Here is a 26,869-nt window from a genome sequence, read left to right as displayed (position 1 = left end):
GCCTCCCCCAGTTTGAAGCAAAGAAATAAATAATTTTACAATCTTTAAAAATCAGATATATTTATACAATTTACTATATTTATTTAATACCACATTCTACTCTAATTCTGTGTAGAAGCAGCATGTTTGTGTGGACAATATCACACTGTGGAGCTGAATGAAATGTGAGTCTGTCTCAGAACACTTTCACTAACAGAGACCGCACCTTTACTGATTGAAATAAAGAGTAAGAGTCAGGTGAGGGGGGAGAAGGACAAATGTGTGGATCTTTGTGGAAAACAAAGTTTTATTTCAAATACAAGCGGAGAAGAAAATTACAGAGAGCAGACAGAGAAATAATCTCTTCAGATCGATCAGTCTGGGAGAAAACTGTGGAAACAGTGACACCTGCTGGCAGAAAGCAGTGATAGCAGCAACAGAACCTAAACATGAATTATTATTCAAATAAAACCCTCCACAGATTGAATTTATTTCTATTTAAAATCCTGAGATAATAAAAACAGAAGGTTCAAACATCAAAGTGTAATAAACATCAGAAGTTAAAAATAAAGATAGTTTGATAACGTGTCCGTTGTTACCCTGACATGATGAATGAATATCAATGATTGAGTCTGCATGTTATTCAGCTCTTTTTATATCATCTCATATTACATCAAATATTCAGGTGCTGACTCTGCACCTGGATCCAGACATCCTGTTTGTAGTTCTTTTAAAAACTCAGTGAAGCCTCCTCTTTGTTTTGATCCAACAAAGAGACGACTGATTTATTATCAGACGACCAACGACTCGTGGTTAAAAGCACAACTTCCCACTTTAACTTGCACAGGTGGAATCAACTTCTACTGTTATCTGTGAATATGAGTCAATGAATAACCTGCACCACTACACATGTCCACAGGGTGGCGCTGCAACAGAAACATTTATATCCAAATCAAAGAGTTCATCTTCGGTTGTTGAGTCATGAAGCAGTTTAAATTCAGAATATGAGAATAGAAAAATGTCCGAGGTCATGGTCCTGTGTGTGACGGTGGAGCTGATCTCAGAGCAGCTCAGACTGCAGCACTGAGAGTCATCTGCGCTGTGATTGGTCCGTCAGTCTCCCAGTAACACAGCCCAGTTAAAGACTCACCAACACACCAGCTGCTGCTTCCAGCTCTGTGATCAGCAGGATCCTCTCTTTAAAGACTCCTCCACCAGCTGTTGATATAAAAAGAGATAAATGAGAGATTAGACTCTGAGAGAGACTTCATGATTATTCTGATCATATAATATCATCGTTATCATGATTATTCTGATTATCAGTGATACAGAACATCCAGTATGAAGAGCAGCAGGGACTTCAGTCCTGCTCAGAAGTGAAGTGGGCGTGGAAAGTAGCACGCCACCTTTCAGCTCTCGTGGTCACTCATGTTGGTGACTTGAAGCTTAAAGGGACAGAGAGTCCTTGAAGGCATCATCACGTCACAGACAGTTGAGTGACGTGTTTACCGAGAGTCCTTGAAGGCATCATCATCATTTCACAGACAGTTGAGTGACGTGTTTACTGAGAGTCCTTGAAGGCATCATCACGTCACAGACAGTTGACTGACGTGTTTACCGAGAGTCCTTGAAGGCATCATCACGTCACAGACAGTTGAGTGATGTGTTTACCGAGAGTCCTTGAAGGCATCATCACGTCACAGACAGTTGACTGATGTGTTTACCGAGAGTCCTTGAAGGCATCATCACGTCACAGACAGTTGAGTGACGTGTTTACCGAGAGTCCTTGAAGGCATCATCATGTCACAGTTGAGTGACGTGTTTACCGAGAGTCCTTGAAGGCATCATCGTGTCAGAGACAGTTGGGTGATGTGTCTACCGAGAGTCCTCGAAGGCATCATCACGTCACAGACAGTTGAGTGATGTGTTTACCGAGAGTCCTTGAAGGCATCATCACGTCACAGACAGTTGAGTGATGTGTTTACTGAGAGTCCTAGAAGGCATCATCACGTCACAGACAGTTGAGTGACGTGTTTACCGAGAGTCCTTGAAGGCATCATCATCATTTCACAGACAGTTGAGTGATGTGTTTACTGAGAGTCCTTGAAGGCATCATCATGTCACAGACAGTTGACTGATGTGTTTACTGAGAGACCTTGAAGGCATCATCACGTCACAGACAGTTGACTGATGTGTTTACCGAGAGTCCTTGAAGGCATCATCACGTCACAGACAGTTGACTGATGTGTTTACCGAGAGTCCTTGAAGGCATCATCACGTCACAGACAGTTGAGTGACGTGTTTACCGAGAGTCCTTGAAGGCATCATCATGTCACAGTTGAGTGACGTGTTTACCGAGAGTCCTTGAAGGCATCATCGTGTCAGAGACAGTTGGGTGATGTGTCTACCGAGAGTCCTCGAAGGCATCATCACGTCACAGACAGTTGAGTGATGTGTTTACCGAGAGTCCTTGAAGGCATCATCTCGTCACAGACAGTTGAGTGATGTGTTTACCGAGAGTCCTTGAAGGCATCATCACGTCACAGACAGTTGAGTGATGTGTTTACTGAGAGTCCTAGAAGGCATCATCACGTCACAGACAGTTGAGTGACGTGTTTACCGAGAGTCCTTGAAGGCATCATCATCATTTCACAGACAGTTGAGTGATGTGTTTACTGAGAGTCCTTGAAGGCATCATCATGTCACAGACAGTTGACTGATGTGTTTACTGAGAGACCTTGAAGGCATCATCACGTCACAGACAGTTGACTGATGTGTTTACCGAGAGTCCTTGAAGGCATCATCACGTCACAGACAGTTGACTGATGTGTTTACCGAGAGACCTTGAAGGCATCATCACGTCACAGACAGTTGAGTGATGTGTTTACTGAGAGAAATAACAAACATGAACTTTGCTCTAATCAGTTTGATGAAGAATGTCTAACTGCTCTCAATCTGAATGGCTACTCCTCATGTCTCTTATTTTTCGTCGCTTGAACCGGAAGTTGTTCTGTGCCGCCATGTTGATGGACGTCTCAGGTCTCTTATTTTCAGCACAGAGGATCGAGGAAACTTGAGACCAGCCTTCCAGGAAGTCTTTTTACGGACAGACACGCCCCCTTATCAAATATCTTTTTATTTGTAGTTTCAATGTTCTACCTCTAGATTCTGTGTGTAAGCATGCTCAGAGCTGTGTTTATATTTACACACATTTCTAAGTAAAAGAACAAGTTGATAAATTCCACTCTTTGCGTGGGAATGTTCTTACACACTCATTACTCACAGATCTGTGCTCACACACTGTTGATAGATGAGCCCTCTGGACTTTTCTCCTTTCCTCTTGGTGTATTGTTTTGGTTTTTTTCATCACTTTTGTAGTAATTTGTTTGTATATTTAGTCACTTCTAAATTGTAGTTCTCATCTGCCTTGGTATGATGTTTACATTTTGATGATTAACTTTCTTTGTTTAAATGTGTAACCTTTTTACTAAACCATGTGACTACTACTGATCATGTGACTGGCTGTAAAGCGTTGAAGGAAGTAGCTTGGCTGCCATTTTGTACCTGCCCTGATGAAGGCCTGTATGGCTGAAACATGTTGGCATGTTTTTATGAATCTGTAGCCCTGATGAATTAAAGGCTTTTTATGCTGAACCCTCTGAGTGCCTCAGACTTCTTCAAAAACATCTAAGTTGGATCCCCGCACGGAAGAGCAGCAGAGGAACTAATTACCAAAATAATTTACAACACCAATGCAGCACTCCATGCATCTGCTTTTTGACTGGAAATATTGTATTTTCAAATTCAAAAACATTTCAAGATTTTTAATGACTGTACGAATCCTGAACTGTGTTTAGTGAAACCCTGTAGAGACCAGGATGGACTAAACCCAACCCTGTACTCACCTCAGAGACTCCAGTCTGTAGTCTGGATTCTTCTGAAGGTCACTCAGCAGCTTCACTCCTGAATCCTGCAGCTTGTTGAGACTCAGGTCCAGCTCTCTGAGATGGGAGGGGTTGGACTTTAGAGCTGAGGCCAGAGAAGAACAGCTGATCTCTGACCAACTGCAGTAACTCAATCTGAATAAAGAATAAAAGATGTGAATAAAAAGAATGATCAATCAGATGATAACATAACAACATAACTAGGTCCAATAAGTGAGTGTGTCCCTAAAATAAGTAGAGAGACTTTGTCATTCTGTTATTGTGGATCATTCAAATGTCAGCTTTCTACAGACATCATCCAAACATTCATACAGCTGTTCATGTCAATAAAGACACCAACATGTTACTGACCTCAGTCAAGATTACACAACCAATACTCTACTGAGCTTTACACACCTGGGAGAGTGTGTGTGTGTGTGTGTGTGTGTGTGTGTGTGTGTGTGTGTTTGAGTGTGTGTGTGTGTGACTGTGTGGGTGTGTGTGTGTGTGTGGGTGTGACTGTGTGGGTGTGTGTGTGTGTGTGGGTGTGTGTGTGTGTCTCTCCGTGTGTGTGACTGTGTGGGTGTGTGTGTGTGAGTGTGTGTGACTGTGTGGGTGGGTGTGTGTGTGTGTCTCTCTGTGTGTCTGACTGTGTGGGTGTGTGTTTGTGTGTGTGTAAGAGAGTGTGTGTGTGTAAGAGTGTCTGTGTCTGCGTGTGTGTGTGTGTGTGTGTGTGTAAGAGAGTGTGTGTCTCTGTGTGTGTGTGTAAGAGTGTCTGTGTCTGCGTGTGTGTGTGTGTATGTGTGTGTGTGTGTGTGTGTGTGTGTGTGTGTGTGTGTGTGTGTGTGTGTGTGTGTGTGTGTGTGTGTGTGTGTTTAAGAGAGTGTGTGTGTCTGTGTGTGAGTGTGTCTCTGTGTGTGTGTGTGTCTGTGTGTGTGTGTGTGTGTGTGTGTAAGAGAGTGTGTGTCTCTGTGTGTGTGTGTAAGAGTGTCTGTGTCTGCGTGTGTGTGTGTGTATGTGTGTGTGTGTGTGTGTGTGTGTGTGTGTGTGTGTGTGTGTGTGTGTGTGTGTGTGTGTGTGTGTGTGTGTTTAAGAGAGTGTGTGTGTCTGTGTGTGAGTGTGTCTCTGTGTGTGTGTGTGTCTGTGTGTGTGTGTGTGTGTGTGTGTGCGTCTTCAGTTTTGAACATTTAATAAAAATCAGAAACTTTAAAAACTTAAAGAACTCCATTTAAACTATTTCAGTAAAAATCAGATTTTTTTATGATGCAGATTCAAACAAGAAAATAAACATGAACAGCATTCAATCTAAAACTTCATGGTCGTCAGAAACATGTGAACATGAAAATGTTTCAGCTGATAATCAAACACATGAGATGTAAAACACAAACAGAGAAGAAGAGAACTGACCTCAGAGTCTCCAGTCTACAGTTTGGACTCTGCAGAAAATCACTCAGCAGCTTCACTCCTGAATCCTGCAGATTGTTGTGACTCAGGTCCAGCTCTCTGAGATGGGAGGGGTTGGACTTCAGAGCTGAGGCCAGAGAAGAACAGCTGATCTCTGACAAACTGCAGTTTATCAATCTGAATAAAGAATAAAAGATGTGAATAAAAACAATGATCAATCAGATGATAACATAACAACATAACTAGGTCCAATAAGTGAGTGTGTCCCTAAAATAAGTAGAGAGACTTTGTCATTCTGTTATTGTGGATCATTCAAATGTCAGCTTTCTACAGACATCATCCAAACATTCATACAGCTGTTCATGTCAATAAAGACACCAACATGTTACTGACCTCAGTCAAGATTACACAACCAATACTCTACTGAGCTTTACACACCTGGGAGAGTGTGTGTGTGTGTGTGTGTGTGTGTGTGTGTGTGTTTGTGTATGTGTGTGTGTGTGTGTGTGTGTGTGTGTGTGTGTGTGTGTGTGTGTGTCTGTGTGTGTCTATGTGTGTGTATGTGTGTGTGTGTGTCTGTGTGTGTGTGTGTGTGTGTGAGAGTCTGTGTGTGTGTGTGTCTGTGAGTGTGTGTGTGTGAGTGTGTCAGAGTTAGTCTGTGTGTGTGTGTGTGTGAATGTGTGTGTGTGTGTGTGTCTGTGTGTGTGTGTGTGTGTGAGAGTCTGTGTGTGAGTGTGTCCTCACTCCTCTTGTAAATGCATCTTGCACTAATCAGAACTGAAGCTTCTCATGGCTTCATTTTAAAAATGTTAATATACAGCTGCTTGCTGCTGATTCTGAACTCCTATAAATAACAGAATATCAAGAGGAACTTTTCAAAACATGAGGCGTACTCCTGGTGTTTGTGTTTGTGCACGTGCGTGGAGAAATTGAACAGATTAAAGTAGTCCCTCACGAGGTCATAATCATACATTTACAGAAAACAGTGGTATATTGTTCTGTAAATAAACCTTGTGGAGTTCTCTTTTGATTGAAAGAGTCTAGAGCTGCAACAACGAAGCGATAAAAATCGATTAATAAAAGTGTTGGCAACAAATTTCTTTTTCTTTTTTTTTTATTAGGTGATGCAGAACAATACAAGACGAGTGAGGGACATGACAAGAGCAAAAGTATGTAGGAGACAGGTGTTGGGGTTGTATCAAGTCAACTTTGGTTATATTCTTTGATAATTATACTTAATTATTAATAATATAAATAAAATATCATTAAACTATGTTTAATCTCGTTTTGGGGCACCAACCTGTAATCAGGTAAATATAACCAAAATATCACTCAAATCAGTCTCAAATTAGTTATTTAATTACTAATATTATTAATAATGAATAACTATGTTTAATAAATTGAAGGCGTGAAATCCGTACACAAAGCCTTCGCACCCAGCTTATATCACAATGCAAATACACCAGTAACCACAAACAACTGCTCTCTTAAATTATAACAGAATTTATTTAAACAAAGAACATCAATCCAAAATCAATGAACTTAATTAAACAAATAACTATTATAAACTAATCTAAGCAACAAACATTATCAAGCAAAGGCTTGTGGAAGGTGTGTGTGTGTGTGTGTGTGTGTGTGTGTGTGTGTGTGTGTGTGTGTGTGTGTGTGTGTGTGTGTGTGAGAGAGAGAGAGAGAGAGAGGGAAGAAGAAAAGGGGGAGATTACTTCGTCCCACGTGGTCGCCCTTCCGATGGCACACACCTAACAAAGGCCTAAATGTGGCCTTAATGTCTAAAAGAGACTGAGTTCGGCCCTACACGATCTGTGTCTCTGAGGCATCTGGATAGCCGCGAGTGTATAGACCTCTGTGCGTAATGGCGCGGTGGTGGAGTTAGTCTCCAGATGTACGTTTACACGGGAATATGTGTGTATGTGTATGTTCGTAGAAGGGGAAATAAAAGAGAATAAAAGAGGATAAAAGAGAAATGGTCACAGTCCGACTCCCGCGCCACAACTCGGAGTAATTCCCTTCATTCACAGAAACAAACCAATAGCTGAATTCAGGTTAATACGGCTTACACTGGCCTTTCTGATCAGAAGAGTAATACCCGGTTATAACGCTGTTACGCTAAACACATATAGGACGCAGCGGTCCGAAACAACAACAAGAGTTTTAAACAGTTAAAACTCAGGACACAGCGGTCCAACAAAGATAAAAATTACAGTTTCTGCTTCGATCAACAATTGTTAAAAACACTCTCTAAAGCTAATTCTGCCCAGACCTAATTAAGCCTCATTTGTGAATCGCTTTGTCCGCGATTGGTGAAAGGAAAAGAGTCCGGTGATAAAACAGATCTTCTGTCCGTCCTGGTGCAGAGGCGTCTGATGGCGGCGAGGCTCCCTTACGACGAGAGCGGCTTCGTTGGTTCTCCGTCGAGTTGAAAGATGTCCGTTGATGTCCTTTCGTTGCAGGACGGAATAAGACCGTTATCTTTCTGATAATCTGTTATAGTCTGACGCTCTCCGAGAAACTGAGATGCGTTCACTGGACAATCCGAGCTCGGAATTTAGAACACTGCCGGCCGCGGATTACCTGCGCGCCAAAAAAAAACTTAAAACAAAGGAAGATTGTTGCAGGAAACAGGAGGTGAGCTTGGGTCTCCGAGCACTAGAAGTCAGTGCGTGGAAAGAGAAAGAACAATGGAAGTCTTGGAGTTTTGTAGCCTGGCCTGCTCCATGGGGGGTCTACCTCAGGTCCCCTCCAATGAGGAGAGAGAGGTTCCGGTCCCCCCTTACTTCACACGTAGGTGTGAAGTACCGCAGGGGATTCTGGGATTAAGAGTCCTTTTAGGCCTCTTTGTGATCTTAGTGAATAACTCAAATGAGGCTTTTACAGAGGTGCAGGCCCAAGTCCATTGTTTGACTGTCCTAAGCCTGCGTGGCCCAACACAGGGGAGACACGACGATACAATGCACAGCATAGACAAAGACAAAACAGGCAAGCAGGGAGTAAAAATAACGTTAAGCAATTTTGTATGTGTGTGTGTGAGTGAGTGAGTGAGTGAGTGAGTGAGTGAGTGAGTGAGTGAGTGAGTGAGTGAGTGTGTGTGTGTGTGTGTGTGTGTGTGTGTGAGTCTGTGTGTTTGTGTGTGTGTGTGTTTTCTGTGTTTTTTCTGCTTTTCCAGTTGAGGAGGATTGCTTTCTTGGCGACAGTGAGCCCAATGAGAATTGTGTTTTTTTGGTTGTTGGGAAGTGTGATTGAAAGAGTGTTTCCTAGGATGCATAGTGAAGGGGAGAGTGGAACCCGGCAGTTCAGTATTAAAGAGAGTTTAGTTGTGATTTGTTTCCAGAATTGCTGTATGGGTGGGCAGTGCCAGATTGCATGCATGTAGTCATCCAGGGTGTTAGGGGGGCATACTGAGCAGTTATTTGTATCAGAAAGTTCCATTTGATGTTTTTTCTTAAGTGTGATATGGGTTCTGTGGTTAATCTTATACTGAATTAGTTGGAGATTAGGTTTATTTGTCATTGAGAAGGTATTGTAGAAAAGGCCCCAAAGTTACATGTTAAGGTTTTTGCTTTATGTTACAATAGTGTTTGATTCCTGTTCAGTTTAATGTGATGATATTGTGCTCAATAGGGAAGAGGTGTCACCTGCTGGTCATTTTAGAGAATTACATCATGTAGTAATGAGCAGTGTGCATCAGTCGATGACAGATGAGCCATCAGTGTGCAGAGTAATCACTTCAGAAGTTGGTTGTGCGTGAATGAAAAGAGTGAGTACTTACCTGAAGTCTTATATGTGACATTGTGTGTTCTTTAATGTTGAGGCAAAGTTGTTAACTCCTGCGGAGCCAGAGTTTAGAGCTTAGATGTTCGGCGTATTCTGGATATGCTAATTAGCCGACGTCACGGCCCGACATGCTTACTAACTGTGTTGCTCTCTGCACGAGGAGGAAAGTTTGATGTCCGTGCTTCACAATAAAAGCATCGTAGTATTTTTATAGGGAAATGATTGTATGACTGTTAAGCCTACGATAGCCTTTCTGTGCTTAATACTTTAGGTTAAAGAGACATGTAGCTTACCTTTATTTATTTACATATTATAACCTATTACATTACTGTATAGTGTTTTGTATGTTATTATAGAGGTAAGATGAAGCATTCAGATGTGTTCCTTAAGTATATATTCTGCTATTCTTTTTCTTATAGAAAACCACAACAAGACCCAATACTCTGTCATATTGAATGGCCACTGAGGTGCCTGTATTTTGTTTCACTATGAGGAAGAAGTAGACAGCCATTCAACCAAATCTGCCCTCTTGTTATTCATATTCTGGAATAAGGCCTGAAGTGGTGTTCTGGCCGACACACCTGAGTGAATCCAGTGGAAAGCAACAGACTAGTGTCCCAACTGAGTTTAGTTTTATTATCTTCATTACAGGTATTGTTGCAGATTATGTTCCAGGTGTCATGGTCTATTGTTGTTGATAAATCTTTTTCCCATTTTGCTGTGGGGAGAGATATTGTATGGTCAATGTTTATGAGTTTGTATAGTTTAGATAGAGTTTTAGTGGGTGTTGAGAGTTTTAGTATTGTGTCTGCTAGTGTTGAATTTTCGATGTAGTCTTGTTTGAGGTTAAATTTATGTGTTATGATAGATTGGATTTGGAGATATTGGAAGTGAGATTTATTGTTGATATTGTACTTTTGAGATATTTCTTTGAAGGGGATGAAGCTTTTGTTTTGAATTATGTGTTGAAGCTGGGTGATACCTTTGTCCTTCCAGGTGGTGAGATTCAGTGGTTTTTTGTTTTGAAGACAGTCTGGGTTGTTCCATATTGGTGTGTTCTTACAGGGTGTGGGTGTTGTGTTCATTATTTTGTGGGCTTTCCACCATGCTGTTAGGGCTGTAGCAATGAGAGGATTTTTGAAGGAGTTATGATGTTTACTTGAAGTGCTGATAAATGGTAGGGTTGATATGGGTATGTTTTTGCATTGTTCCTGTTCTATGTCTAGCCATGGGTGGGATTGTTCAGTGGGGAGTATCCATTTTATTATGATTTGTAACTGGTTTGCCAGGAAGTAGTTATAAAAGTTTGGTGCATCTAGTTCTCCGGTATTTTTTGGTGTTTGAAGTGAACACCAAACTGAACCATGTGGGGGGTGGACATGCTGGGATCATAGAGAAAAGGTAATTTATTTTGGGAAGTATGGTCATTTTTGTCATTGCTATTCTTCCTATGATACCGGTAGATTCATCCATCTGGTCGTGTCGTCTTCTATATTTCTGATAAGTGGATTGGAATTCAATGGTATAAGTTCTGACAATTTGGGGGAGATATTGATGCCTAGGTATCTTATAGTATCAGTGGTGGAGGGAATGGGTAGTGGTAGGGCTGCCAGGTTCCACCTCCTTACAGAGATTGGAAGCAGTGTCGATTTGGTCCAGTTTATTGAGTAATTAGGGATTTTGGAGTATTTTTTGAAAGGATTCATTGTTTCTTGTAGTGAGATTTGTGGATTTCGTACGTAGAGTATGAAGTCGTCAGCATATGAACTTATCTTGTGGGTTATGTTGGGTGATTGTATACCTTTAATGAGATTATTCTGGCGGACTGCTGCAGCAAGTGGTTCGATGTATATTGCAAATAGAGAGGGAGAGAGTGGGCATCCTTGTCTTGTTCCTCTGTGCAGTGTGACGCTTGATGACGTTAGACCGTTGACTGTGACTGTTGCTCTTGGTGAGTTGTATAGTGTTTTGACCCAGGTGATAAATGACTTTCCCAATCCAAATTTATGAAGTGTGGCAAGTAAAAATGTCCAGTTTACTCGGTCAAATGCTTTTTCGGCATCTAAAGAAGCTATTATTGTTTCTTCTGTGGTCTGTGTTGCTTGGTGAATTATGTTGAATAGTCTGCGTGTGTGATTGTTTGCGTGTCTACCTTTAATAAAACCTGTTTGATTAATGCGGATTATCAATGGAGTGACCATTTCGATTCTTGTGGATAGTGCTTTGCTAATTATTTTTATGTCTGTATTGATGAGGGATATTGGGCGGTAACTGGAGGTGAGGGTAGGATCTTTATCTGGTTTCAATATTACTGAGATGTTGGCGGTGTACATATGTGAAGGGATTTTTCCGGAATTTATTAGATCTTCTGTCATTCTGATGAATAGTGGTGAAATGGTTGATCAGAAATGTCTATACAACTCAGCGGGGAAGCCATCAGGTCCAGGTGCTTTGTTAGGGGGAATTAACTTTAGTGCTGAATAGAATTCTTCTTTTGTGAGTGGTTTATCTAATGCTTCTGCTTGAGTTTTTGTTAAAGTTGGTATGTCTAGTTTATCAAGGAATTCATATATGTCTTTTGAATTGGGTTCTGTGTCTGATGTGTACAGCTGTTGGTAGAAGTTTTTAAAGGTTGTAATTTCATCTGGTGATATGAGAAGCTTCCCCGCTGGGTTTTGTATAGCTGGGATGGTATTTTTTTCTTTTTTTTGCTGTAGCTGATTTGCAAGATATTTTCCTGATTTGTTGCTATATTCATAGTGCTTGTGTTTGAGTTGTTGGATTAGAAATTGTGTTTTTTTATTTATTATGTCTGACATTTCTAATTAATATTTCCATTTGCGTTTGTGCATAGATCGTTTCTGTTTCTTTCATTTTAAGCTCTAGGTTGTGCTCGTGCTATCTCTGTTTTCTTTTTGTGAGATGAATATGAAATGATTTTTGCCTTGAATAACTGTTTTTGCGGTTTCCCAGATAAGTGATGGTGAGTTATTTTGAGTGTCATTAATGTCCATGAAGGATGCCCACTCTTCCTTTATAGCTGTGTCAAAGTTTGGATCTTTTAGTAGTGAGAGACTGAATTACCATCTGGTTGGTTGTTTATGGAGTTGCTTGCTGTTTAGATGTAAGGAGATTGTAGTGTGGTCACTTATTATAATCGGATGCATTGCGGTATCTGTTATGTCCTGTATGACTGATTTACTTATGAGAAAAAAATCTATACGGGAGAAAGAGTGATGGAGTGGTGAGAAATATGTGAATTCTTTTGCTGTTAGGTTGTTAAGTCGCCAACTGTCGCCAAGTCCAAGCTCCTCCATGTATTGTATTATTGTTTCTGTGGATTTCCATTTTCTGCTTCCAGTTCCTGAGCGGTCTATTGTGGGGTTGAGGACTGTATTAAAGTCGCCTCCGATTACTATTTTTGAGTTTGTGAAGTTATGTAATGATGTAAAGAATCTATGGAAGAAAGAGGGTTCATCTGTGTTGGGTCCATAAATATTTGCAATAGTAAAATTAGTATTGTTAATGGACGTGTTTAAGATGATGTATCTTCCTTCTGGGTCAATGATGGTGGAGGAATTAGTTAGTGATATTTTCTTGTGGATCAGTATGGATACACCTCTTTGTCTTGAATTATAAGAAGCAGAAAATATCTGACAGAATTCAGTTGAATTTAAGCAGAGGTTGTTAGATTTTGTCAGGTGAGTTTCTTGTAGAAGGCATATATCTGGTTTTAATTTATTTAGATGATTGAATACTTTAATCCTTTTAGCTTGGGAGCCAATCCCACGGATGTTCCAGTTTAGGAATTTAAGTGGAGCCATGATTTAGATTTATGGTAAGAATGTTGAGGGTTTCTTAGTGTGTGTGTGTGAGAGAGAGAGAGGGTGTGTGTGTGTGTGTGTGTGTGTGTGTGTGTGTGTGTGTGTGTGTGTGAGAGAGAGAGAGAGAGAGAGAGAAAGAGAGAGTGTGTGTGAGAGAGAGAGAAAGAGAGAGTGTGTGTGAGAGAGAGAGAGAAAGAGAGAGTGTGTGTGAGAGAAAGAGAGTGTGTGTGTGTGTGTGTGTGTGTGTGTGTGTGTGTGTGTTCTGCTGACATATAAGGGAGAGAGAGAGAGGGAGGGAGTAAATAAAATAACAAAAACAATACACATATAGACCTTCATTGTAGAAGATCAGAGTTTTTGGAGAGACAATAGCGAGGTAGGAGAGGTTAAAGATGTAGTCAAAGATTCATTAGTCACTGCAGTTCAGGTGGGATGTGGGTTAGAAGAGCCATGGGGTAGTTTTGGAGTCGCAGTAGAGCTGTCCTTCTATGTAGAGTTTGTCAACAACCAAGCTGACACGTCTATTATTTAGTCTCTGTTATTTGAGGGTAGAGGATTTTTCGCCGGTCATTTATTTCACGTAGGAATTGGTCATTTAGTCCGTAGTGTGTGTCCTTAAGTTCCCTTCTCTTGCTTTTGATGAGTATTTTGTGCTTGAAATGTTCCAGTTTTGCGATGATGGGTCGGGGTGCTTTATTGGAATGAGATCTGAGACGGTGGACACGGTGGAAGGTGATCTGGTTAACGGTGACGGGTGGGAGTCTGAGTTGTTTTTCAGCAGGTTTTCGGGGTTGTCGTTCGGGTGTTCGGGAATGCCGGAGAAGATCAGGTTGTCGCGCATGCTTCTAGTTTGAATGTCCAGGATAGTTTCTTTCATGATTTTGTTCTCTTTTGTGACGGAGTTCATTTTTTCGGTAAGTGAGCTGACGGAAGTTTGAAGTGAGTTATTTGACTGTTCAAGTTTTTCAATGTGGTTGTGTGCATATTCCAGGCTGGCACGGAGCTCTTTTATTTCATCTTGTAATGTAACCAGTAAATCCAGTTTGTTATTGATTGATTGGAGGACACTGACCTCAATGTCGGTTGTTTGGAGATCACTGGTGTCCGTGGATGAAGTTTTTTTCCGTTTGTTTGGGTTTGAGGGGTCTTGTTGTGGAGTGTCGGTAGCTGAATCCATGTTCTGTTTGCTGTAAAAGTGGTCGATGTAGGCTTCCAGGTCGGCTATATCCTCCCGCATGTGAGAGAAGAAGTATTCCGCTTTATGCTGTACGGTCTGGGATGTAGAATATTATGTGTTTTGTTGGTAAAAAAAAGAGTCCCGGTGTTTTGTTTTCTTAGTCTCAGTGACTGCGCGTCGCCATGTTGGATCTCACCTCGATTCTACGTCTCGCGATACTCACAGCGCCATCCCCCTCCTCAACGAATTTCATTATCAATTCGTTGTGTCGCACGATTATTGCGTCACTCCCTATGTCGCAGACTGGTGACATACACGCCGAACTGTTTCCATGCCGACAGCAGCACAGCGTGTCGGAGCTAGAGCGTGAGAGAGCGGAGCTGGTATTTCACATATTAAACATGGCAGAGCAGAGAGAACGGTTCAACAGAAATCTTCCAAAGTGTGGGAGCACTTAATGCATAAAAACAGGAGTTAGTTTCAAGCTTTGCACCAGCGATATTGCGCGGCACGGGAGCACCACAGTGATGATGCAGCACCTGAAAAGTAAACATGTCGGAGTCATCGCTGACTAGGAAGGGAGCTCGACAGCAGGGTAAGTCACTACAAAATCCCATGTTTGTTCAGTTTTCAAGTAAGAAAATGTAACGTTAGTGTCTCCGGTTGCTCGTCTGGTGATTGTTATCCAGCTTGACAAGCATGAAAAGTTCATTAAAGTAACGTTAGCGTTAGCTGGTTAATTTAATCCTAACTTTTTACTTTGCCAACACCAAACAAGCTTAGACTAAAGAAAACTTTATTATTTCGTCTTTTAGGCCCACGTTCAATACGTTGTCAGATATATTCTTTGATTTTTTCCCATATTATTTTCTGTTGACGTTGGAATATATTTGTGTAGGTGTGTTTTTCATTTTATTTTAGTTAAAAAAAAAAGTAAAGCACTTTGTCAGCTTGCTGTAAATAAACAATTAAAAACGAATGTACTGGGGTGCTGGTGGTGCAGTGGTTAGTGCGCGCGCCCCATGTATGGAGGCTGTCGTCTTAAGCGGGCGGCCCGGGTTCAAATCTGACCTGTGGCTTCTTTCCTGCATGTCATTCCTCTCTCTCTCTCCCTGATTTCCGACTCACTGTCCTATCTCTCCATTAAAGGCACAAAAAGCCCAAAAATAAATCTTTAAAAAAAACAAACAATGTACTTACTACAATGATTTAATAATTTGATGATTAAGCTTCCAGCGTCAATTTTCTGTAATACGGTGAGAGTTAATACACTGCACTGTATGCAAGTGCATTTAGACACTTAATTAAATTTGTGTAAATAAGAAGTTTTTATGGTACCTGTATGAGTGTAAATAAATATATATTATAAAAACGTGTGTTGTCTGTAAGTGCTCTTTGGGTTACTTTCTTGCCTTTACATAACAATAATTCATAACTAAAACAACAAGGCATCTTGATTTGATGTAAATTGTGCTGTTTTACATACTAATACTATCTTTGTCATTGCAGAAAACATCATGTACACCACAGATAGCATCCTCAACATGCTCGTCACTGACATTAGGCCTCTGACGACGGTTGAAAATGAAGATGTAACTTCACTACCATGATCTCCACCTTGAACCCTGGCTACACTCTTCCCTCAAGGACCCATTTCACAAAGCTCATGGAGACGTCCGAGCAGTCACCTGTTGCTTTTGCACTGTCAATGAACTAATGTTCTGTTTTTGAATAAACGTGTGGAAATTCAAAAAGTTTTTTTTTTTTTATCCGATTCATCAATTAATCGGAAAAATAATTAACCGATTAATCGATTATTAAAATAATCGTTAGTTGCAGCCCTAAAAGAGTCCTATATTAAAGTTAAAGAGTGACGAGCGGAGTGAGTCGGGCAGCGCGACTCAAGCTAGGAGTCTGTGCCTCATAACTTTCCCTGCAGGCTGAGAACTCAACTACCGTACTGTAGCTAATAGGAGTGCAAACACCAGAAAGTGAAAACAGACGGAACTAAAAGAGCGACACAGCTGCACAGAAACTGCACGTTGTAGACATCGCTGAACACAATATAAATCTGAAAAAAAAAAAGACGATCGTCTGCAACGAAAAGTGTTTGACTTCATTTTTACATCTGATGGTTGAAATTGGAATGATTTTTTTTCTTTGTTTACCGTAAAATCCGGAATATAAGTCGCACCGGTATGTAAGACCCACCCTGTTTTTAAGGTCTCTTTGAGAGAAAAAAAACTTTAAACTGTTTTCCTACGTGAGGATTTATATTGTGTTCAGCGATGTCTACAACGTGCAGTTTCTGTGCAGCTGTGTCGATCTTTTAGTTCCGTCTGTTTTCACTTTCGGGAGTTTGCGCTCCTACTAGCTACAGTACGGTAGTTTAGCTCTCAGCCTGCAGTGAAAGTTGTGAGGCTCAGACCTGCTAGCTTGCAAGTCGCGCTGCCTGACTCTGCTGGTCACTCTTTAACTTTAATATAGGACTCTTTCAATCAAAAGAGAACTCCACAAGGTTTATTTACAGAACAATATACCACTGTTTTCTGTAAATGCATGATTATGACCTCGTGAGGGAGAAAAGATGTGAAAAAAGTCACGCAGCCAGCCTGGTCTGTGTCGCCGTCTTTCCCAGCACAGCGTGCACTCAGCTTTCAATACTCAATGAATGGGGATGTGTTTTTAACATAGACTGTAAGGTTTTTAATCACCCAGGTCGCAGTGATAGGGGCCGCTGCCCCGCTGTAATGACGGCGTGTGTTTTAGTATTTTATACGGGTATATTGGTCGCACCGGTGTATAAGACGCAGCCGACTTTTAAGATGAAAAAATAGGTATTAAAAGTGCGTCTTATACACCGGATTTTACGGGAAGTTTCAGAATCACGCAGTGTCACAAAAATCTCAGACAAAACAAGTGTTTGACTTTATTTTTACGTCTGATGAACAGTCTGATTGACTGTTTTTCTTTGTTTAATTATTCATAATTTATCTAAAAATCAGCTGTTCAGGTGGTAAAGAGTGAAATATACAACAAGTTATTTTTTATATATTTTTAGGTTTAAAATGTAAGGCTTTAAATTGCTACCACTCCTGTGGATAAAACCACAGAAGAAGAAAATGGACTTCAGCATTAAGATCCTCAGTGTGGATCATTTGATTATCAGCCTGAACTCTTCAGTTTAGTTTCACATCATATGAATCTGAACAGAGAAATTAAACCTGTTGTCTTACCTCAGAGTCTCCAGTCTACAGTTTGGACTCTTCAGTCCACAACATAGCAGCTTCACTCCTGAATCCTGCAGATTGTTGTTACTCAGGTCCAGCTCTCTCAGATGGGAGGGGTTGGACTTCAGAGCTGAGGCCACGACTTCACAGTGAGTCTCTGACAGTCCACAGTCTGAAAACCTGTCATGACATTAACATTCTGACATTCTGTTGTGTCAACAAACAACATAAATTGAGTCCCCAGTCTGCTGACACGACTTCCTTTAAAAAAAATAAAGGTGAGCACAATACTTTTAATTTTCCCTTACTAACACAATTAAATGTACTGGAACAAATGTGTGTAAAACAAAAACAAAATGTATTATTTTGTCCGGTTTACTTTTTTCTCCACCCGGCCACCTTCTGTCTGTAACGTGATGTAAGGTATTACTGTTGGTAACTTCAGTAATCATGTCACTTTTACTAAACAGTTATCTGGTTAATGGTGTTACTTTAAGTTCTTCTACTGTCAGTGTTGCTCCCCCGACCTGGCCTAGTGGTGCCAGAGAAGACGTTTCTGGATGTAAATACAAAGAAGCAACACAGTTTAGAACTTGCCTCTTTGGGGTATTATCATAGACTGTAAATATTACTGGACGAACCCTGACCCGTCTGTGACATAGGCAGAAAATGAGTCCAATCGACGGCCGCATCCATATTGGATTTGCAGTCTCAACCTAACTTCGGATCAACCTAGCCACAGCAGTGAGGCGGGACCGGCGGGACTTAGCTCCGCCCATTCAGCTCGACGTTAGCAGTCCACTTCACAGCATAGCTAACGGCTAGGCTGCTATCATCAACTATTCCTGCTCGTCCTGAGAAAACTCTACAAACAGTAAGTTAACATTTAACTTTTCTACAACACAGTTAAAACGAATTATATTCAACACAAATATTTAATTAAAGTCTTAAAACTACACTTTTTTAAATATACAATTATGTTTATGAGTTATTTGTTAGAGAAGTTAGACTTTGTCAGTGTTAGCAGAGAAATACATGAACAAAGTTTTATCTATAAACTGTAAATAAATATGAGACATCCAGAAGAAATCAATATTACAAAGCATACAGTTCATGTTACTGTTCTGACAAAAAGAGGAATGTTTGTGTTTTATATTTACTGATGTCAACAGCGATGAGGTGAACATGACAACTGAAAAATAAATATTTAGTATTTATTATAAGACATTTGTTTTCTATAGAACCCCGTTAAGTCATGGAGTCTGTGGACAGTGTCAGCTTCACACCAAAAACTAAGTATTAGAAAAAATAGTATTTAAGACTGGCATCTATTATGATGAGTTGCAGCTACCTTGTTCAATATTATTCCTGCAGATGTGGCTCATAACAAAAAAACAGCCTGAGCTGTCACATGTAGTTAACTGTACATTTTGTCTTGTCTGAGGCATTAATTGAACACCTTTGTATTTGTCTTATAGACACAGTGTGGATTATTGGTGACTTGTCCGTCGAGGTGCCCAGAGAGCTGCAGAGACAGAGGAAGAAACCTGAGCCTCAACAACATCTGTATTTGTTGGTTCTTCTGGGGTGGACTTCGGTTGCTTCTCTTCAACAGCTTGCTGTGAGGGAGGTCTCCCCCGGATGGCCTGAGTGATGTCACCCACAGGCTGAGAGCTGAGGCGTGTTTTAAACCTCCTGACAAACCGTTACACCGCGCCCACCTGTCAAGCTGGTCAGCTACACGCCTTATTGTGAATAACTCTTATCCTTCATCAAAACATTCACCCCCCCCGTACAGTGTGTGTCCATCGAGACATGAGCTAATCACACCTATTTGTTTGTTTTGTACCAAGCTGTAAACATGTTAATCTCTGCTGTAAAAACAGACTTTTTTTAATGTTGTTTTTCAGATTAAATAAATATTTCTATATAAATGCACTCCTTTATGTCTACTTATGAGTATACATTTCAGATTAATGCTCAACTCAATAGCTTAGGGAAGGAAGTCTACTTTTACACAACTTCTTATTCTTTTGATAAATACTAATGTAGTTCATTTCTGAAAGTGGGATGGAACAGAGTCATTGCAAAAATATGCCCTTAAACACAGCCCCATTCTTAAATCAAGATACGTGGAGAGTAAATAAGATCAATAACTGGTGAATAAAAACACAGTTAAAAATGATTTAGAAATGTAGTCTTCCCAGATCAATATCACATAATATCAACTTCTCCCATCTAAACTGGACAAAGGGTTTTAAAATGGGAAGAAAATGGTTTGATTGCAAGTTGTTTGGAGGAGATCTATTTTTATTTGAACAGCATGAATACAGTCTTCCAAGGTGCAAACCCTCTTCCTCCTGAAGCTTGTGGAGCTCCTTCATGTACTGCTGTCTTATCTGCTGGCCATCTTCTCTCAGCAGAACTTCGACTGTTGAAAAGTCATTCAGAAGAAGCTCGAGCATGTGACATGGATCCAGGAGAACATGGACTTTTAGTGAGGGGTCTTCAGGATGGCAAAGAAAGAGAGAAAAAATCAGTTATTCATTAAATCATTTTTTTTGTTCTCATCTATTTTTCTGTATTCATCTGTGTGTAAGAGCACATTTATAAATTCAACAGTGTACTACCCAGACAACAAAGGTCCAGTATTCAGGTAATCAACATCTATTTAAAGTTAAGAAGATAAACATTATTGTAATCATGCTGTTTTCAGCTCTCTCACTCACACAATGATATTCCACATCAAATTGTCTCAGATTTTGTGAGGAAAAATTAAGCAGTTTATTGTGGATAGTACTTCATCTTAACATGAAACAAATATAATCTGAATTATTTAAATCATTAACAGGTCCCAACTCTCTGTGCTTTAGTACAGAACATACAGTAACTCATTTATTATTAACATGAGCTCAGTACATGGCTGTATTCTTCAAACTATTTCTTATACTTTATATCTATGTGCTTTAAATCTTATTTTCATTCCATATGTTATTTATATTTTATATTTCTACTGCTATATTCTGTGTATGAGTTCAGTGAAAATGAATATGGTTATTAATATAGTTCTTAATGGTTACAGATGCTCTTACAAAGTGAAGTTTTTTTAATTTGTTAACAGTTTGCTCAAATCTTAAGACACTACATCAACCATGTAACTTTAATGTCATCCTCTATAACCTACACAGCACATTAGGTTCAGTTCAGTTTATGTTACTGACGGATAATTACTACACAAAGTTTGTTTTTAATGTCCACATTTACGTGGAGTATAACATTCATCATAACGTCAGATAACCACCGAGGTGAACCTTTAGCTTCTAACATCACACAAACTCACTATTTTCAACAACAACATCTTAACAACAAACATTTCTAAACCATTGTAAATAATGTAAATAATGTAAATAATGAGCTACACAGTTAGCCGACTGGTTTACAAGCTAACACTAAACAAGCTAGGTCTGTAAATATAAACACATGAGTAAGCAGTAAATATAACACTACTATATCACTTACCGAAAAAAACTGAAGCATCAACTTCTTGGATGGTCTGTTAACCGCACAGCAAGCCATGTATGTTGTCAGATATGTGTTAAAAAAACTCTCCAAACGAAGTAACAAAGAGGAGAAATCAGACGGATCAAGCTGTTAGCCTCCTGACCTGCTGACCTCCTGACCTCCTGACCTGCTGACCTGACAGACAGATGATGCGCGCACAGCTGTCAATCAAATCTGACACAACCAAATATGGGCATAGTCGTTTTCCTTAATAGAATAAAATCCGATGAGTTATAAAAAAAATTCACCCCCCCCACAGTGTGAGGAGAAGGGGCCGTCAACTTCTCAGATATATCTCGTTTTTTGAACCAGGCTGTAAACATGTTGATTCCTGTGGTAAAAACGGGCTTTTTTGGCTGTGGGCTTATGGCACTTCCGGCGCTTCTGCAGCCAGCCTCAAGCGGAACCTCGAGGAACTGCAGTTTTTTGTACTTCCGCATAGGCTTCATTTTTCGAGACCGGAGGTTGCCCCTTGGTTTCACCTCAGAACAATCTACTCACAGCAAGCCCCTCCCCCACTCCTCACACCTGGTGTCACTCTTTTTCTCCTTCTTCTCTGTCCTCCAATAACTGTCATACACTCTCTACTGTCACAGACCACAGCACTGAATTCACTATCCCTGTACACGTCACCTGTAGACTGTCTCATCAACATCTGTCACCTGTCAATTACTGTAACCACTCCAATCTCATCCAAGTACGCCTCCAACCTCTCCCACAACCAACTTTTAATTACACTTCAGCTAACTTTGGTCTTTTAAATATCAGATCCCTTAATAATAAATCTTTTATCTGCATTGATTTTATAAATCATAATAATCTTGACTTTTTTATTGTCACTGAGACCTGGTTGACTATGGGAGATTGCAGTCCTCTGATTGAAGCAACCCCCCCTGATTTCACTCACCTTCATCAGCCCAGGATGTCAGGCCGGGGAGGGGGGGTTGCTGTTATTCATAGAAAAGATTTTAAATGCTCTCCAATTATTCACACTCATTTTACATCATTTGAGCATCTTGGTTTTATTGTTAATTTAAAAGATCCTGTGCTAATTTTAATCATCTACAGACCACCCAGACCTAACAATGTTTTTATTGCAGAGTTTTCAGAGTTTCTGTCACATTTTATTTCTAAGTATGATAAAATCCTTGTTTTAGGTGATTTTAACATACATGTCTGTTGCCCCTCTCAGTCCCTTGCGGGTGATTTTATGGATATTCTAGAATCTTTTAACCTTACTCAGGCAATACAGGAACCCACTCACTCTAAGGGCCACACACTCGATCTTGTTTTATACAGTGGTCTCTGCCCTAACAACTTTGAGACAAAGGATATCTGTGTGTCAGACCACAAACTGGTTTTATTCAGAGTGGTTCTATCTCAGCCACCTTTTATTAGCAAGGCACCTGTCCGCAGCAGGGTTTTTAACTCTACGTCTGCTAGCAAGTTTAAGGAGCTTTTTATTTCTGTCTCTTCAACTGCCTTTTACCAACATTTTAACACAGAGGAGCTGGTCTCCTCTTTTAATCTCACCTGTCAAACTGTGCTGGACTCTGTTGCTCCTTATAAAGACAAAAAACCTAACAGAGTCCCACAGCCATGGCTAAACGAACTGACTCAGGATGTAAAAAGAGACTGCAGAAGGAAAGAACGAAAATGGAAAAAAACAGGCTTGCATGTATTTTATGAAATATGGAGAGATTCAATGATACAATACCAAAAGGAAGTTAAAGGCGCAAGAGCAGCATTTTATTCTAATCTGATTTTAGCCAATCATTCTAACCCCAGAATTTTATTTAAGGTTTTAGAATCAATCACCACCCCCTCCCCTTCTTATTTTACTGATCCTTCTCAGGATCTATGTGAGAAGTTTTTAACTTATTTTACTAATAAAGTCAAGGACATTAGGCAACAAATCATCCCCCCAGACCGTATTTTAGACACCAGCAGGGAACTTAACAGTTATTTTAGCAGTTTTGAGCCGGTGTCCTTGACCTTTTTAGCTGAAATTTTAACCCATATGAAATCATCTACGTGCATGTGATTTTATTCCCACAACATTTCTCAAAGAGGTTTTTAACACAGTTGGACCCAGTATTTTATCCATTATTAATAGTTCCTTGGCGGAAGGTGTAGTCCCCTCTGCTTTTAAACATGCTGTGGTCCAAACACGTTTAAAGAAACCCAACCTTGATCCCACTGATTTTAACAATTTTAGACCAATCTCAAAACTTCCATTTTTATCAAAAGTTTTAGAAAAGGTGGTTTCAACACAACTTCTATCTTTTATGACTGAAAATAACCTCTTTGAGAAATTCCAATCCGGTTTTAGAGCTTGTCACAGCACAGAGACTGCCCTCCTCAAGGTAACCAATGACCTTCTTTTAGCAGCAGACAGAGGGGAGGGCACAATTTTAATTCTTTTAGATCTTAGCGCAGCTTTTGATACTGTTGATCACACAATTTTAACTGATCGTCTCAGACATTGGGTTGGTTTAAAGGATACTGCACTTAGCTGGTTTTACTCTTATCTTTTAGAAAGAACCTTCGCGGTCACCATCGGTAACTACTCCTCCTCTACCTCTAACATTACCTGTGGTGTACCGCAAGGTTCGGTTTTAGGTCCCATTTTATTCTCCATTTATATGCTGCCTCTTGGCCAAATAATTGAACGCCACAATGTCTCCTTTCACTGCTACGCAGACGACACACAGATATACCTTCCTTTGAGACCTGAGGACCCTAGGAGCCTAGCTGCTGTCAGAAACTGCCTAAGCGATATCAACTGCTGGATGGCGCAAAACTTTCTCCAACTGAACAATTCTAAATCTGAAATCATAGTATTCAACCCGCCAAACACCACTCATATCTCAAAGAGCAGCCTCGGTCCCTTATTCACCAATGTCCAACCCACCGCCAGAAATCTAGGAGTAACATTCGACTGCAATCTCACCTTTGAATCCCATATCAAAACAGTTGTCCGATCAAGCTTCTTCCATCTACGCACCATCTCCAAAATTAAAACAATCCTAACCCAACGAGACCTTGAAAAGATCATCCACGCCCTCATCTTCTCCCGACTTGACTACTGTAACTCCCTCTTTTCCGGAATCACAAATAAGTCACTGTCTCGCCTCCAGCTGGTCCAAAATGCAGCAGCTAGGCTTCTTACTGGTTGTAACAGACGACATCACATCACTCCAATTTTAGCTTCATTACACTGGCTTCCTGTACGTTCTAGAATCGATTTTAAGATTTTACTCATTACTTTTAAAGCACGGACGGGGCTGGCTCCAAGCTATATAACAGAGTTACTGACACCATATGAGCCAGCCCGCAGTCTTAGATCCTCGGGTGGGAGCCTCCTGGTCGTTCCAAAGTTGAGACTTAAAACTAAAGGTGACCGGGCCTTTTCAGTCAGGGCCCCTCGACTTTGGAACGACCTCCCTGAGGAGATAAGACTCGCAGACTCCCTCAATTCTTTTAAATCCCTTCTTAAAACATACTTTTACAGACTTGCTTTTATGTGATGTCGTCTTCTTAATGTCTTCTCTTACTGGTTTTACTATTTTTATCTTCTTCTACTTCTTACTGTCTTTTATTTATGGTCTTATCTCGTATTTATGCTCATATCTTAATCTCCTCTTGTGTTTTAACTTGGTAATTTCTTATCTTACTTACTTTGTCTATTTATGTTTCGTATTTATAGTTAATTTTTATTTTTATTAATATTATAGTTTTGGGTTTTTTGATCCTTTAACCACTTGTTTTTATTTCCTTTACTGCGCTTACCTTCTCATTGCTTTTTATTTGCTTTTATCTCTTAGTTTCTTACATCTTTTTAAATCTTTGGTCCTCTTGGTCTCAGCTCATGTTGTTGGGTTCTTGTGTTCCTGGGTTCTTATGATGGTTCTTATGATGGTTGGGTTATATATGTCTGGTTGTGTATCGTGCACTTTGGGTTCTTTCTTCTTCTTGGGAATTGTTTTTAATTATTTTTGGTATTTTGCATCTGTTATATTCTTACTGTTGTTAATGTTTTTCTGTGTTTAGTTTGCTTTGTTCTTGCTGTTTGTCAAAGCACTTTGTAAACCTGTGTTTTTAAAAGGTGCTATATAAATAAAGTTATTATTATTATTATTATTATTATTATTAATTGAACAGTTTACCTTGATTATGATTCATGAAAGATTATTTTGTTATTGTTTTTTGCCCTCATAGTTCACTGACATATGCTCAACTGTTTATCTGGTCTTTTTTCTTGTATAATCTTAGAAGATGTTGAACACGTAATATAAAAATAATTAAAAATAATAACAGTATTCGAACATTAACTGCCATTGGATTAAGTCATTTTATTATAAATATATAATTGATTAAAATGTTTTGGATAACGAGTGAATCAATTGACGTGAGGATGTTAATGTTACCTAAACAGTTTTATGAAAGTAGTCAGCCTAGGTGTCATTTTTTTTTTTAATGCCCTGTCTTGAATAGGCCACTCCCCCTCTAACGACAACCAGCAGTGCTGTATGTTAGAGGTGGGAATCACTAGAGTCCCCACAATACGATATTATCCCGATACTTGATACACGATACGATTCTATTGTGATTTTAAACATTTTTCCATATGCTGAGAATTGCGATACAATATATTTTGAACTGCATATTATATCCACTACACTAAACTAAATCAAGAATCTTTTTGTCAAATAAAATAAAAATTCTCAGTCTGTTCATCTCACTTCAGTCTTTTTATTTGTATTTCAGTCTAATTGAACTTGAACATGAATTCTTAACAATACAACTTGTTCAAAAATAATTGTGAAACCCCTTCAACAGTTAAAAAATAAAAAAGCATAAATAAAACATCATATTAAAAATATGAATACTTGGCTGCCATGAGACTATATAATATCGCCACATAAAATATCGCGATACAATACTGTATTGATTTTTTACCCGACCTTTACTATTTAATATGTTGTGTGGCGTCGCACACACTGGCTGTCCACACTGCATCCGTTTACTATTTCACTATTTGCTCTGTAAATTTCAGTTTCCCCCTGCAAACAGTTTGACATCTATACTTTTGTATTAAAGGTGGACACGCGGATGTGTGGTGCTTTGTATTGACGAGCAACACAGCACACAGAGGACCGTCGATAAACGGCTCACGGTGAGCCGAAAAAAAGTTTATCCGGTGTTGTTGACACAAGTCAAAGCAGAACATTTAAATCACAGATGTGGATATTATTAATACATCGCTATCTCCACTTTGTACAACAAGCTGAAGAAACAAAGAAACATTACATTTGGGCGGCAGTAACTCAGTCCATAGGGACTTGGGTTGGGAACCGGAGGGTCACCGGTTCAAGTCCCGGTGTGGACCAAATCTCAAAGTTGGTCTGGTAGCTGGAGAGGTGTCAGGGCACTGCCAAGGTGCCCTTGAGCAAGGCACCAAACTCCCAACTGCTCTGGTGCACTCTCTGCTTAGCAGCTTGTAGCAGCCCCACTCTGACATCTCTCCACCATTGCATGTCCACAGGTCCTGTTTGTGCATGCGTGTGATTCATGTGTGTGAGAAGCATGTCCCTAAAAATAACAAATTTCCCTCAAGGATTAATAAAGTTTATCAAAATACAATCAAAAAATAAAAATAAGGGTCAGTGATAAATAAGGGTTGTTCAGATGATCAATTCAAAAATCTTTTAAAAACACACTTTGAAAGCATGCATCAGGTTCATTAAAATGTGAGATTTGTATTCATGTTGGTTTTGTGTTTTTTAAAATGACATTTACACCATTTTGTTCAAAAGGTCAGACAGAATGGACATAAAAATGTCAAGTGGTGTAACCACTGAAAAATTAAGAATATTGAATATTTTATACATCTAGAGTATGTGAGTGTAAGTGTACTCATGATTGTAATTACTTCAGTTTAAAATAGCACAAGAAATTAGATTTTATTAGGATTAT

At 39.8% G+C, this 26,869-nt stretch overlaps 1 protein-coding gene across 1 annotated transcript in view; it reads right to left on the bottom strand.

The window, feature by feature from the left end:
* Nucleotides 1-262: 262 nt before the first annotated feature.
* LOC136179606 (NLR family CARD domain-containing protein 3-like) overlaps nt 263-26,869 on the bottom strand; it is a 360,535-nt gene continuing 333,928 nt past the window's right edge. Inside the window, exons 13-15 of the mRNA XM_065956439.1 lie at nt 5,310-5,483; nt 3,885-4,058; nt 263-1,197 (exon numbers count right to left, since the gene is read on the bottom strand). Coding sequence (XP_065812511.1) covers nt 1,179-1,197; nt 3,885-4,058; nt 5,310-5,483 — 367 coding nt within the window. The 3' untranslated portion in view covers nt 263-1,178. The remainder of the gene's footprint in view (nt 1,198-3,884; nt 4,059-5,309; nt 5,484-26,869) is intronic.

This window comes from Labrus bergylta, chromosome 7, assembly GCF_963930695.1.
Source record: "Labrus bergylta chromosome 7, fLabBer1.1, whole genome shotgun sequence".
In the NCBI taxonomy this organism is placed as follows: domain Eukaryota; kingdom Metazoa; phylum Chordata; class Actinopteri; order Labriformes; family Labridae; genus Labrus; species Labrus bergylta.
The sequence above is the reverse complement of the archived record's forward strand: the minus strand, read 5'-3'. Positions and strand labels throughout refer to the sequence as shown.